General features: G+C 44.4%; 1 protein-coding gene across 1 annotated transcript in view; it reads right to left on the bottom strand.

Moving 5' to 3' along the window:
• Positions 1-15001, bottom strand: part of P3H3 (prolyl 3-hydroxylase 3) — a 107582-nt gene that overhangs the window by 42154 nt on the left and 50427 nt on the right. Inside the window, exons 5-11 of the mRNA XM_078651518.1 lie at positions 14530-14663; positions 14159-14248; positions 5235-5287; positions 2508-2551; positions 1207-1331; positions 802-897; positions 86-239 (exon numbers count right to left, since the gene is read on the bottom strand). Of these exons, the coding sequence (XP_078507644.1) occupies positions 86-239; positions 802-897; positions 1207-1331; positions 2508-2551; positions 5235-5287; positions 14159-14248; positions 14530-14663 (696 nt within the window). The remainder of the gene's footprint in view (positions 1-85; positions 240-801; positions 898-1206; positions 1332-2507; positions 2552-5234; positions 5288-14158; positions 14249-14529; positions 14664-15001) is intronic.

Here is a 15001-nt window from a genome sequence, read left to right as displayed (position 1 = left end):
GTGGAGTAAGAAGGGCATGGTGTCTGAGGAGTGGAACCCAGAGTCTATAAAGATGGGATCCTCCTGGGTAGGACCCAACCCTTACCCTCAACGGCTGCGCGGCACACCAGATGGGTGAAGGAGTAAAGCAGTGGAGTGTCCATGGTGGGGAAGTACCACTCGGTCATCTTCAGGGCACGCTCGCTGGCCTCCAGGAAGTGTCGGGCATCGTCTATGTTTGCCAGGCCTTCTCCTACCGTCTGTAGAAGGAAAAAGCTGTTTGGTGAATTATCAAAGGGTTAATGCAGTAGTTACAGGGATCTAAAACTTGCATTTCAAAGGATTCCAATAGGATATACCAGTGGGTCAATGTGCCTATTTCAGATTTTTTTTTTTTAATCCTAGGGTTACTTGATGGACTTTTCTTTGCATTTTCTGAGAACGGTAAAGTAAGGACCATCAATGTCAGGACCATCTTAGATTCTCTATAGTTGCATGTTCCATTATTTCCATAAACTGTTGGAGTAAGACTTCTTTTCCCAGTCCAGGACTAGCTGCAACTTGCTCAATAGCTGCAGTTCCACTTTCCACCACCAGAGAGCATTTCATGCCACTGGTGTCCAATGAACAAGCTGTGAGACTTTGTATAGATGCAACCACCACTGGGGAAAATGCATAGGATGTGTCGCTGTTACAGAAAGTATTATTACTTCTTTTATAGCCACAGTTCCCACGTCCTGCCACAAGGGGGCAGGAGATTATAGGTCGCAAAGCCATGGGACCTCACGGTGTGGCTAGCGATTGGGGTACTTTGTACATTACCTTCACAGCTTTTAAAAGTGTTAGGCCTTGGAAGTTCTCGTAGGGGGTGTGTGGCGACCTCCTTCCACGGTAGCCGTCACCCGAGCCCCCAGCCATCTGAAGGAAAAATACAAGAAGGTTCGAACATACATTAGTGAATTTGATCAGTATTCATTCATTCATTTAACCGCCAAATAGCTCTCTCCTTCACAGTCATTCACATATTCAAACTGAGATGAATTCATACATTCAATAATGCATTAATTCAGGCATGCATTCACTCATTTTCCAACTCAGATGTCCACAACAATACATTAATTCACCTGTCCACTCATTCATGGCCCTCCGCTACAACAGAAGTATATGACCCTGACATCCAGTTTCCTGTTCGCCAGGTCACGTATGCGGTCACAGCCACTCACTCACCCTCGCCAGCCGAATGATACTGGTGCACTCATCGTCAGTCAACAATCCATCCAGGACCACGCGCTGGGTCCCGTTCAGCTGCTGGGCATTCTCGGTCACGGTTGGACCATCATACGGTGGCGGACCTGCAAGAGGGGGGACGTGAAGTGCAGTTAACAATTCCGAACGGCAGTTATCGATGATCCAGAGGTCAGTGGTTGAGTGGTCTATAGGGCTTGGACCAAGGAATAAGGTTGGATTGTGTTTCACTGTGGGCTAAGGTGGGGTTGTTCAAGGTGCCACGACTAGGTTGTTCCAAGGGTATTTGTTGAGCTGTTCCAGGGGTTACAATTTGGTTGCTCCGGGCCAGCGGTTTGGTTGTTGCAGTGGCCATGGTTGGGTTGCACCCAAGGTTGGTTGGGTTGGTCCAAGGGCAAGGTTGAGTGCACCAACAGCAACCAATAGCCTACGCCCAGTGCTATGGCTGGGTTGCACCCAAGGCTACAGCTGGGTTGCTCCAGGAGCAAGGCTGAGTTGCACCAACAGCAATCAGTACCCTCCACCCAGTGCTATGGCTGGGTTGGTCTACGGGCAAGGTTGGGTTGCACCTGCCGGACCTGTAGGCTGCTCTCAGGGACTTTGGATGCTCAAATGGCCAAGGTTTTATGGAACTGAACATTTGGTTGGGTTACTCCAGGGCCTATGACTGTGTTACACTTGAAGTCTTGGGTAGGCTGATCTACAGGCGGTTCCAATATTTGATTGGTTCCTGTAGGGGCTGTGGGTCGGTTGCTCCAGGGGCAATGGCTGGACTACTTCAGAAGGTAAGGTTGAGTTGCTCTAGGGTAATGTAGCTGGGTTGGCTCAAGGGCCCTTGTTGAGTTGTCTCAAAGCCCATGAATGGTTAATAGGAAAGCTATGGATATACTGGTTAGTAATTAGCTTGCAACAAAGTTGTAGTTGGCATGTCTCAGGAAGATTTTCCTTTAGACTGGGAGTTAGTGAAGTCAATCTGATGTTGTGCTGGACATCAATTCATCTGGCCTCTGATATGAGGACAAGACACATAGGCTATTTCTGAGGAGAAAATCCATATCTTCTGTTTCAGGGTAGTTTGACACACCAAATTAACTTTTTGATATGCTTGCAAATTAGGGATTGCAGAGGCACGGACGAGTGATCTGGTAAGTTTCTAGAGTAATGTAAAGAATAGGTTTTGGGGTATGTAACTAGGTTTTGAGGAGTAGGGGGAGGCTGGAGGGCAAGTGGTGTGAAAGAGAAGCTACAGTGACACGTTCTCCTCCACCTTGGTGTTTCCTTACCCCTCTCTGGTTCATCGTCCTCAGAGGCCTTCTTCTTGTTCACCCTCAAAAGAGGAAAACAAGAGTTATGAGTGACATCCTGGACATCCTGGACATCTGCACACTCCCCTCTCCATCACACTAGCTCATGCACCCCTCCTCCACATATAGCAGCAAGGTTATGTATAAGCGTACCAGGCATACACAGGTTGGGCGCCATGTCTATTGTCCGCCATTTTTAATTGAGCAACCATTTGACTTGAAGGTGGCCGCTGTGAGGCAAGGGAGTGCAGTGGCTGGAGCAATGATTGGTGGAAAACCCTGACAGATGCTAGGCAGCGACCTCCTGCCGTGAGCTATGTAACTGCACTTAGAGGAAGCTTCTCCAGCATTTTATGTAGCGCTTAAGCGCGCCAGGACATGTACGGGCTATACTAATTGAAGTTACTGTTGCCCAACTGAAAAGTCTTTGTTTTGTTGAGTTTGAAAGCAAAAAACAAACTTGCTGAGTAGCTCTCTCCACTACTGAACATGTGACTTCCGGGTTAGCCACAGGTTTCTGACGATGACACAATAACCCACTGAGTTATCTTGTTTTCTCATCCTTCTGACTCTCGCACTACCATTGCACCACACTCCCTCTTTAATACTGCACTTTATCTGTTTTCTGTTTCTACCCACAACTCCACATCTGTCTTGCCTCTGCCTTCTCTCCCACTCACACCCTTGGCTCACACGCTATTCTTTCCTCTTGGCCTGTTGTTCTCCTAACCCCCACCCTACCCCATTTTCTTTTTCCCCTCTTTTCACATCCACTTTTTTTCTAAATATTGGACCCCCCCTACCGTTCCCCGCCATCACCTATTCTTCACACTCTTTGAATCTCCCTCCTCTTTCTTCGCCTTCTCTCCATCTGTCCCAGACTCATGCTCATCTCCCTGTCCTATCAATTTCCCTCCCTCTCTTTAACGACTTTTCTAGCTCCAATTGAAAACAGTTATCTTTAAGGGGCTATGTACGTGACTGCAGCACTTATACTGGCACATGCATCAACAATGCCATTTGCAAATCCTTATTAACGAAAAATAAGGATTCGCTAATAAGGAATAGCAAAAGGCTTTTCATGTAGAAATTGCAAAAAAAATAGCGATTTCTAAACATTCCTTAATTGTGACTCGCAAATTGCGAGTCGCAATTAAGGAATACCTCCCCCTTCATTCCTATCGGCCTAGAGGCCCATAGGAATGAATGGGAAGACATTCTCAATTTGTGATTCTCAATTATAGAATCGCAAATTGAGAATGCAATTTCAACGGTGCCAAGGTGTCAAAAGGACACCCTGTTGCTCCCCTGAAATCTGCATACGAGTACAGCTTGCACACACACATGCCCCAAGGGCATATGTGTGTGTAAAATGGAACTTTGAAAATTGCACTTTAGTGCATTTTTGAAAGTTTTTGCAAATTACCATGAAGTTCAACTTCACGGTAATTTGCTCCCCCTATTAGCGAAATCGCTCGTTTTTTTACTTTAATGCATTGCATTTAAGAAATCTCAATTTGCGATTCCTTAAATGCAATGACAATTTAAGTAATCGCAATTTAGAGATTACTTAAATTGCGATTTTTGCCTTTGGGATGATGCATCCCAAATGCAAAAATACCAGTCGCAAAGGGGCAGATTCTGAGAATCTGTCCATTTGCAACCGGTTTTTGCTTTGATGCATGTGGGCCATAGTTCCCTCCACTCTGATGAGGTAACCTAGCGTCCCATCTCACCAACCACTAGGGCAGGGGTCTTCAAACTGGGGGGAACCCCCGACCCCCTTCACCAGTAAGGGCCTCAAGGGATCCCAGGGGGAGAGTCCGTCACTGGCCACAAGAAGCATTGTGCTGATAACAATGCTTTGTTTTAAGCAAAGAAAAATGAGCAAAAGTAAGCCGCTCTGTGATTGGTCATCACTGGCATCTTTTGTCATTATTATCCAGCTGGACGTACGTGTCAATAGGGAAGGGACTCCAAATATTCTTCAAAACCACAACCCCCCTTTCTAATAATCACCCTGTGGATACTTTTATAGGTTAGTAAGGCCTGCCTGACCAGAATAGCATGTGTGACAATCATGTATTTGATTGCATATTTTAAACGGTAACATAGCTTAACTGCAATGTTTTAATAAGTCTAGACATATTTAAACATTGCCAATTTAACAGAATAATTGTGAAAAAAACTGAGATGAGCCAGATGACTTTTTTTTATTACTTGGGGGGAGGGACGTGGCATTAAAAAGTTTGAAGACCACTGCACTAGGTTGCTATGGGCACACCAATCTTGAGGAGCAGCAAGTGTCACGTGGGGTCAGTGTGTGAAGATTGGGCAGTGGAAGTGATAAGCTGGAAAAACTCTGTGTACCTGAACTGGCCTTGTTGAGGAATTCTGACTGGCCAATGACTGCTATGTTAAGGAATTCTGACTGGCCAATGGCTCAGAGGTGGGTAGTGACTATGCGATTCAGGAGCAGAGTAGTGCTAAGTGACTCACATCTAGGCGCTATGAGAGCTGTTCTTTCTCACTTGTTTGAGCAGCATGCAGGGAGCCGCGGCCTCATGCTCCAATGCTTGCAGCCATAAGCCAGTTCTACAATTCCATTTCCATGGCCACCTTGATCTTAGCAAGTCTTCGACTCTCTCTCTCAGTGCTTGGAAGCTGCGTATGGACTAAGAGGTGCTATGTAAACCTCACACTCACCTCGGTCTCTCCCTGACACCCTCTGGGAAAAGATCCTCTGGAGTCCAAGGGTCCTGGAGGATGAAACAGACAAGCATACTCAGGAGACGTTGTGGCACGAGAAAGATGGAAGCTGGCAGGGCAATGCTGGGTCCAGAGTGCTGGCAAAAGTTAGGGAGTGATGAAACCCGACGGTGCTTTTTCATTTGTAGGGGTGCATCATAATCACGAGTAGTCCGCACCTACATATATTACTTTGTCATGTTAACATTTGATTAGTATAATGTACTTGGTAATAACATGTGAAAGTGCAATGATAGAATTATTACGTGCTATGTAAAGATATAACGTGGCAGTAGCGTTTCGAATCGTGTAACCCCTAGCAATTGGTTGCAGTCGATTAACGAAGTTGCTCATGTACAATGTAATGCTTTGACTTAAACGAGCACCATAATAAAGTTGCATATGGATGTGGTTAATTGAGCTTTAAAGTGTAGGATTTCATAGGTCATTCACAGTGATTTGAGCATTGGTGTGTTTATGTAACATGATGGTTTCGAAACGCTTAAATAAAATGTATTTTCAAAGGGCCTATGTGTTCATTCTCATGTTGCCCAACTCCTGCAGGCCTGAAATGTATTCTCCCTTTTGTGCTTGTATTTTAGAATTAATAGCTGAAATTCATGTGCATGTTGGATTTGTTCTTTCTCGCGTTTCTGTTGCAGGTGGAGAAAGTCGTCTTTGTTAGTTAGAATAACACCTTTTGGTTTAGGAGTTAGGCTTGGAGGAGAGAGGATACTTTTATGCAAGGAATGCTGATAATTGGGAGACGGTATTCTTTCTCACTGGAGGAGGCCTGGGAATCAAGGTCACCGAGCCAGGAGCTGGGAGTATTGAATCTAAATGGAAAATCACCTATGAGAAGTGTCTAGGGGGATGAGGTGATCCAGATGCAAGCAGTGGAAGTGTTCTGTGTTTTTGCATTTTTATTTAAGGACAGTGTCCCGCGGGTCGACTCAGGAGAAGAGGTGAGGAAATCGAAGGAGAGGGAAGGAGCATCTTAGAACGAGCTCTGTAGCTTTAGCTACTTGACCCATATAATGCATTATGGATGTCCTCACGCGCCGACACCTTTTCCTGATCTTGCCTACAGAATGCTAAGTAGGGATGTCACGACAGTCGTAGGGTAGGGACAGACTAATGCTTTTCACTTATCAACCCCAAACGAAGACAGATGTTGATGTGGGGGCAATCATTTCCTGCGTTGTGGTTCTGGAATTTGTCATTCTTTTCATGGTTCAGAGATTTAATCTCACCCGTAGGTTTGTATTTGTATTAGTTCCCTTGTATTTCTATAACCTCGTCTTGAGGTGTCTGTATGTCCAGTTATTTTTGGCTTTGTAATAAACCCACTAACTTAGAATTCGGAGTCTGTGATTCTTCAGATTCATGGTTCTCTAAACTTGGTACTCGTCTAAACGAGTTATTTCTCCTCTCTCCACTTCTCAGCAGGTAACAAAGATTTATCTACCAAGGGTTCCAGAGTAGGTTGGTAGAGAGGAACCAGACCCCATCAGGAGCGACCATCCAGCCCCACCCGGGGGACCCTTCCCACTGAATTTAGTCTAATCTTCAAACCGTTGGACAAAGAAATAGAACTTATTGGCATTTAATTCCTGGCATCTGGCTAGTGCCAAGAACGAAGGGAGGGTAGAGAGAGGGAAGGCAAAACAACGTGTAACATATTCTGGTGCTCATGTAAAGCGCTTTAGCACTTCTGGGCACGTTTGCGCTATGTAAAACAAAACAACTCTATTTAACCTTCTATTACTCTTTCCATCTTCATTTAAATCTTCCTTGGTTCTGTCTATGTTTTTCGTTTCCTCTGTCTGTCTCCTGCCTGATGATCCTTCTGTCTGTATCCCACGACCCTATGCGTTTCTCTCAACCTGGCTTGCCTTTTGTTTATCTCTTCCTTTGGCTGCATTCACCTCTGTCTGACTGATGCTTGTCTCTCTTTCCCATCTGATCTCTGCCTCTATTGACGGAGCTATTCCTATATTTGTCTAACAAAGTTGTTACAGGTCAAAAGCTTTGCGTTTGGACCTTGCATTTATGCTGACGACCCATTCAGGATTGGGCTGAACGCATCCTAGCTTCTGTCTTGTGCTAATGGCGCCACCTAGAGGCTCTGGCCAATTTCTTGCCAGTGATGAAATGTTTAATGTTCCCGGAAACATTTTATCATCCTACACCTCTCTCCTCTTTCTACTTTTATTTATTCTATTTCAAAAACGCTCCTTCTCTTTTACGTTGCCTATAGCGCCTCACCCCATTTTCGCTCAATTTCTCATTCCTCTCCCGTTTTCCCACTTCCTGCTCTATTTATTGGATTTCTTCCCTTCATGATTTTAATTACACATTCCACTTCCTTTTCCCTTCTAAACTCTCGACCTCTTACTTTTTGCCCTTCTAGTTCCCTCTTTACACATCTATTCGCTCAAACATGTTTTGTTTCTCTAATTCTTTCTTTCCATGTGTTTTTTTTGTATTTCTGTTTTCCCTGCCATGCTCTTCTCTCCCTTAATGATAAAACTGTTATTTATTTATATTGTATATTCACATCTCTTTCGAAAAAGCTTCACTCTTTTCACGAACGTGAATTGCATTCCTGCTGTGAAACAGAAATCACTGTATTAGAGTAAATATAACCTACTTCAACCATGTTTTCCTACTCCTGCTAACAACATCCACAGGAAGTGCCTGTCAATTATGTTGAATTAGGCTCACCTGCTTGTAGTTTAAAAATAAATAAATCTGTGACATGAAAAAATGTATAAGTTATGAATTCTAGTTTTAAAATATGTGCTTTGCCTACAAGTGTGTTCCATATGAACATGCTAGAGGAAATTCTGGTTTGCCGACTAAGTAATTAACAGACTATTATTTTTTCTCTTGTTAATAAACCTCTTTCAGCACGTGAGATTTTCTTCTACAGAAACTAAGGTCCTCATTTATGAAAAGTGACGCATCGCTGCGTGAAAGCAGAGATGCGTCACTTTTCACTGCGCCCTCCTTGCGACACCATTGATGCGTCATATTTACAGTATGACGCATCATGGCGCAAGGAGTTACAGATACGTCAGTATTTCCGACGTATCTGTAGGCGCAAAAGTGACGCATTGCTGGAGTGTGTCACAAAAGTGACACAACTCCAGCAATGTGTCCTTTCACATGGGGCAAGCCCCATGTGAAAGGGCCTGCGTCAGGCTTACGCCTGCTGTGAGGCAGGCGTAAGAAATTGACGCATTTGTGTCCAAGAAGTGGCGCAGGGAAATCTCATAGATTTCACTGCGTCACTTCTATGACCCTTTCTTGCGTCAGAACGCCCCCCTGTATACATTATACTTGGCATGGGTATTATGTAGCGCAGGGGTTTACAAAGTGACGCATCTACCTAGATGTGTCACTTTGTTAATATGGTGCAACAAGGCACATTTTTTACGCTGCTGGTGACGCACCGGGGGCGTAAAAGTGCCACACGGCCTCATGAATGAGGCCCCAGGGGTATAACAAAGGCTACAGCAGCCCCTGTGGCACAGTGGGGCCCACAACCCTTCAATGTGCCCCCAACTCATCAGGGGTCACTTTTCAGCCCAAGGCCCATGAATATCTGTGAGATATGAGAGCTTCAGGGGCCCCTCATCACAGGGGCATCTTAAGGATTTTTGGGGCCCTGGGAAAAACTTTTTTTGGGGCTCCTGTTCGTAACAGCTTTGAATTTATGATCCATTTTCATCTCTATCTTGCCCTCTTTGGCCAGGTCACTGACACTTCACAGGCACACTGGTCTAAATTCAAAAAGTGTTTACATCTAATATTCAGAGATAGTGATCTGTGTTTTCAATATTGGGTCATAGCAGCTGCTCACTAATGCTACAGGAAATAATCTCTGTGACACCCTCCCATTTCTCATATGTGAGGTTATGTTATGTTATGTTATAAGTGACTTATAGCGCGCTCGATTACTCTTGAGTGTCCTGGTCCTTTTTTGGTTTAAAAGAAACTTTTTTTATTCATAGATGCCGCATGAAACATACATCAACATTTCTCAGCAAAATGTCTAAAATTGACTCTCAGGCATCACCCACATTAAAAATATATTAAAGGAAAATGGTATTTCTAACAATCTGTTTAAGAATTATGCAAGGTCATCAGGGCAAGACTCTCTGCAGAACAAAGTTGGCTCTTTCTGTGGCCCTCCTGAAAGGCTGGAGCCCTGGGCCAGGAACCACTTTGCCCATGCCATAAAACGTCTCTTCCTCATCCATTCTGCATTGTGGCCCATTATTTTGCGTTACACCCCTGTTGAACCTTGTGCTATTCTAACCGTGGTCTGCATGTATGCGTACTCAGTTGTCCCCTCCTAACAAAACCTCACATTATTTTACTGATGCCCTCACACAAAGCTACGATTTTGCAAATTATGACGAATGCTCTCGGGATTGAGAAGGGAGCCCTAGTTGTGGATTATGCCGTTGGTACTATATGTCACCCCGAGTGGGACGGGTATGCTCAGACGTGAGTCCCGTGCTCTCCATGTCACTGGAATCAAGCTAGCCAGGCTGATGAGGGCTGAAAGCCCGAAACTGGTCCTTGGATGCTTGTTTCCAGTCCAGGGAGGACCTGGCTTGGCAGTTCGGGCTGGACTGCTCACATGGGGCACAGGGTCAAGACTGATTTGCATATGGCTGGGTTCAAACTAGAATGGCATTGTGAGCAAAAAACGATGGATTTAGGCCCAGATCTATGTACTGGGGTGAATGTATGACATTGTTCTGCATTCTGTCCATCAACTGATGTTTTTGCGTTGGTACTATACATGACATTATTTAGAGTCAATGTTTACCCAGTGCCTAATTTGTAAAGAAAAAAAGTGCTGGGGCCATCATCAGGAGGCACTGCTATTTGCACCACACATTGCCACTGTACCTACACAATAACTGCTAACCATCACACTGCTGCAAGAGTGACAATTCAGACTGATCGAGGCCGCCGAAGCTTTAAGAATAGCTTGGGTGGCAGGTATTAGTTGTTTTTAACGTATACTGAATTAACAAACAACTCTTTTTCTGCTCATCTTTAAATTACGCAAACAGCGCCACTATGTGGCAGCTGTCGTAAGTGCAAGTTCCGGCAATTAATAGCTGGCAATTAAGTGCTGGTGCCGAGCATTGGAAACCTCGGCTCAGATTAAGCACTGTGTTTATTTACCCTATGTGCCTTTTGCACAAGTAGCTGAACTGACAGTCCGCACTCATGCTTATGTGATAGCTGCACAGAAAACTCTAGGGTGACCAACGTGAACACTTTCCCAGCCCGCATTGCCAAAATGGATGCACTGTCCTTCCAGTTGTGAGAGCACCCTGTATGTGTCCGAAGCCATTGAACTCCTTATGCCTTCTTTAAAGACCTTGCTGCATTACATTGATGTGCAGCAAACAATGAACAGATCACCTGGATGAAATGTGATTATGAGAACCTTGATGGAGTATAGATGAATAAACACGGGAGAGTATTTGCCCCTATGGGCTATATCCCAAATTTAGCCTGGCTTTATACTAGTGCTGCTCATGTCAGTAGAGGTGACAAGCCTATCATGTTTGTAAGAGTTTCATTTACCCCAGCTGCCCATCCACCCCAATAGGACTGGTTTGTCATCATACAAGGTGATTTCATACAATTACCGTATGCTACCCTTGTGCGCTGGATCTAGTATGCATGTTTTTAGGTTGGACTGAAGTTTACCTATGTGCTCATGTGAACTCCATTACTGTAGCTAAGAAGATACTTTGAAGGTTATGCTCAGGTTAGTAATCCAGTTCTAGATCAGGAGTGACAAAGAAACACACTATGTATTTTCTGTGCTCAAGAACTGTTTAAAGCTTTATGGAAAAACAACACTTTCACTGCGCTTACCACCCTGAGTCTTAAGGAAAAGAAGAGCGATATAATGAGACTCAGAAAAACAAAACATCAAAGATTTGTAGTGAAACAGGGCTCAAGATACCCACTGCTCTCTACCTTTGGCACTCTGGTAAGTTCAAGCCACCATTATGCTGAGGGCTAAGGGTCCAATTTAGAGTTTGGCAGTCGGGTTAGTCCATCACAAATTAGACAAATAACCAATCTGCCTAATTACAGTGCATTACATCCTTGGGTATTTGCAATAAGGCAGACAGGATATCCATCACGTTTGTGACGGGGTAACCCATCAGCTAAACTGTATATCACGCTATTATGGATCGACATAGGAGAATTCCTGCGACATCTTCTGTGCCTCCAGGTTTGCTCGATTTGCACCTAAATGATGATGGGACTCTCTAATCATTTAAACTACTATTTTGATTGAGGCCTGTCATGAACTGCAGCAGGGAGACTGGGTTAATGTGAAGATCCACCAGTGAAAGGCAGCGGACGCAGAACAACTGATCAACCTGGAACCCTTTAGGTCTGCCGAAACAGAGCCTATGAATGGATAAGTAAAGACTAAAGACAGATCCTGCTACCCTTGCTCATGTCATGCCTACCACTAGACACTCGGGTCACATTCTCCACCGTAATGCATAAAACTGCCCAAAGACATTTTCGCGACTGCTCAATTCTGTGCCATTTTGTTACCCAGTTGCGGAATTGTACTATGCATAGGTGAGAGACATCACATTGCTAAAGTATGCAAAATGACAGTTACCCTAACTGCAGTTTCTTTGGGTTTGAACTCTTACTCATTAGAAGCCAAATGAACTGACTGCGCAAAACAGAATGGCTCTTGATTTTGTCCTGGCTTCCAAAGGTGGAGTTTGTGCAACGGTAGGCATTGACTGTTGTACTTTCATTCCAAATGTTTCTTTAGGTATACATTAACAGATTGATCATAAATGTGAATGTTTAAATGGAATGAATACCCATGATGGTACCGTTGCCTATGAAGGAGTTTGGTAATGGTTGAAAAGTGTTTGGAGGGTGGAGAATCAAGATTATTGATATATACTTGTCATTTTCATCACCCTTTACCTGATTTATGTTCCTATCTAAGTCTGAATTTGCTCTATTGCAAGTCTTAGCAGAGACAAGTGTACATCCCCATCTTCTTTTTTAAGAATGCTGCATGGTAAAGATTAATTTGATGACGGAAGTCCGATTAAGGTTCTTTGGAATGATATGATGGAAATATAGAAGTGAATGTACATTTACTAATGAATACTAAACGTGCTAAGATTATGCACTTAAATAGTACCAGAGAAAGCATTTGTGAAATAGAAATCATTGTAGTAGTGTAACTTTAACCTTTTTCACCCATGTTTTTCCACTCAAGCAAAAGCTGCCCTCAGGAGGTGTCTGTCCCTGATAGTGGAGTAGTGTGGCTCACTGGTTAGAGGTGGCAGACCCGGGAGCAGAAGTCGGCCCGGGACCAGGGTTAAATTCCCGACGTGGCAGGGTCGTGGACTTGGGTCAGCGGACTCGATAATTCTCGCTTCGGTGCTTACTCTAATCAGGGGTTCCTCTCGGCAACTCTGGGCATTAGCTTGCCTAATCTCCACAACGGCCCCATCAACTCCGGGGATGCCTGGCTCCACCTTGGGGACTCCCAGCAGGGACCATCCCACAGAGAAAGCCAGGATGGGTTCCCCAGAGTTATACAGCGCGAGGAAACCTAAGGACGGGTAGCAGTGCGCTTTACAAGCTCAAATACATACATACATACAAACATACATACATACATACTAGCATTATCAGTCAGGAAGTTCACATATACATTTATTTGTTAACCGTTTACCGCGGCGTACATTCCGCTGCGGTGCGGGCGTTCGACGGAGTGGTTGGGGCTGCGTTGGCCAACGGTCGTGCGCAGCACCCAGCAGGTAGTGCTCACCGAGCACGGAAGGGGTTAATAAACCCTTTTAGACTAGGATTGGAATGAAGAGATTTACTTTAACACTCCTCTTCCTTTCTCGTATCGCCTGATGTCATCTATTTTCTATGTTGTGGCTCCCTACTTTCTCTCCCCTTTCTGTCTCTCACTTCCTTTTTCTTTTCCCATGCTGCTCTACTTGATTTATTGCATTTCTATCTACTCCCTTGCTTCTTTTTTTCTCCCTGTATTTTGCCCGCCTATTTTGTAGCATTCTGTCTCTTCATTTACTTTCTCCGTACTCCTCTTTTCCTGTCTTCTGGTTTTATTCTCTGTCTCTGGTATGTTTTTGTTTTCTCCCCTCCTGCTCTTCTCTCTCAGTTTTGTGATGCCTCTATTTAACTATACAACAATTTCTTTATTTACTCACAAGAGCTCCTTTCTCTTGTTCTTTTTTTATTGCTACCGCTTGGCAGCTTCCTTTGCTATTTACATTTCAGCTGGCTGTTTTAAAGAATGTTTGCAACTTTTCCGCACACACTGTAATTATGCTTGCTGGTTTTAGAACTGTATAAACGGCACTGTATTCTGCTCCCAACACCATATGTTTTTGTGGCTGATTAATCACTTTGAGATTAATCTAAGGTGATTCAGAATTTTCCCAAAACCTCGGGGGGTTGTTTAGGGAATTCTGAGAAAATCTTGGATTTTTTCTAATTTACTGGGGCAATATCCCACCCAAGTATCCTTTATTCTTTTTTTTTATTTATTTAATTACATTGTTCCCTTTATCACTTTTTTTGTGCATGGTGTTGGGTGGACCTCTGTACCTCTATTCGATTTAAGTTTATTTTTTTATCTTGGCCTCTACAATTAAACTATATTTTACTTTTGTCGTCACACTTAGAACCTAATACTATTACCTTAAAAGTAATGCGTGCTTTGGTAATGGACCCCCCCAAAAAATCACATATCTCTATTGTGGGACACTGATTTTGGACCTGGGTGGAGCAGCCATTCTCAAAGCCCTTACCGGGTCATCAAAGGTGAGGTCCAAGTGCTCCACGGCGTAATATATCAGCGTCTTCTCCATGAGGGATCTCTGGATGTACAACCGCACATTCTGGAGAGTTTAAAGACAAAGGGTTTAGACTTACTATATGTTTTCATTCTCTCTCTCTCTTTTCTTCCTTCCCCCAGAAGGACCCTTGAAGAACATCTGTTTCTGGTGGAAGCAGAGGACTTCAGTCTTCGTGTTAATGAAAAGTTTGTACAGCTCACTGGCACCCACTGCAGTTTGAGGCACTCAGAGAAATTATCAAAGAGGAAGACAGGTAGAGAGGGAGATAGAGAGATGAAAGTATAAATAAGGAAACCTCACCCTAAAAGCCAGCTGGGGCTTACCTCTCTGGCTTTCGCCTCTAGCCCCTCATCAGTAGCGCTCTGGTACTGCCCAAGTCTCTCCGTCACAGTCTGGTTCTTGGGGTAGAAGAGCAGGAAGGTGTGGGCACACTCGATAGCCCTCTGCCAGTCGCCAACTGTGCCAAGAAGACAGGAGAGCAAGAGTATATGTTTATTGCACCACGGCCCATGCGTGTAGTACCAAAATATTCAAATATCAGCCCACGCCCCCCTCACCACCCACCCATATGCTCCCCACGTGGTCCTGTTACTTATGATGACCTAGGGCACAATTCCTGATGCTCATAGCCACCATCCACTAACTCCTGATGCCCACCCAGGACATACGGTTCCCAAAATCCCCCATCCCTTCTTCCCCTTCTTTGGAAACCCACTCATGGCACTGGACGCACCCATATCCTGGGCAGCAACTGCTTTGCTTATCTGACCCGCCACCCAGGGCTCCCCACAGGTA

This window comes from Lissotriton helveticus, chromosome 7 (assembly GCF_964261635.1).
Source record: "Lissotriton helveticus chromosome 7, aLisHel1.1, whole genome shotgun sequence".
NCBI classification, from domain to species: Eukaryota; Metazoa; Chordata; class Amphibia; order Caudata; family Salamandridae; genus Lissotriton; species Lissotriton helveticus.
Note: the sequence above shows the minus strand (reverse complement) of the source record. Positions and strands in the feature narration are given on the sequence as shown.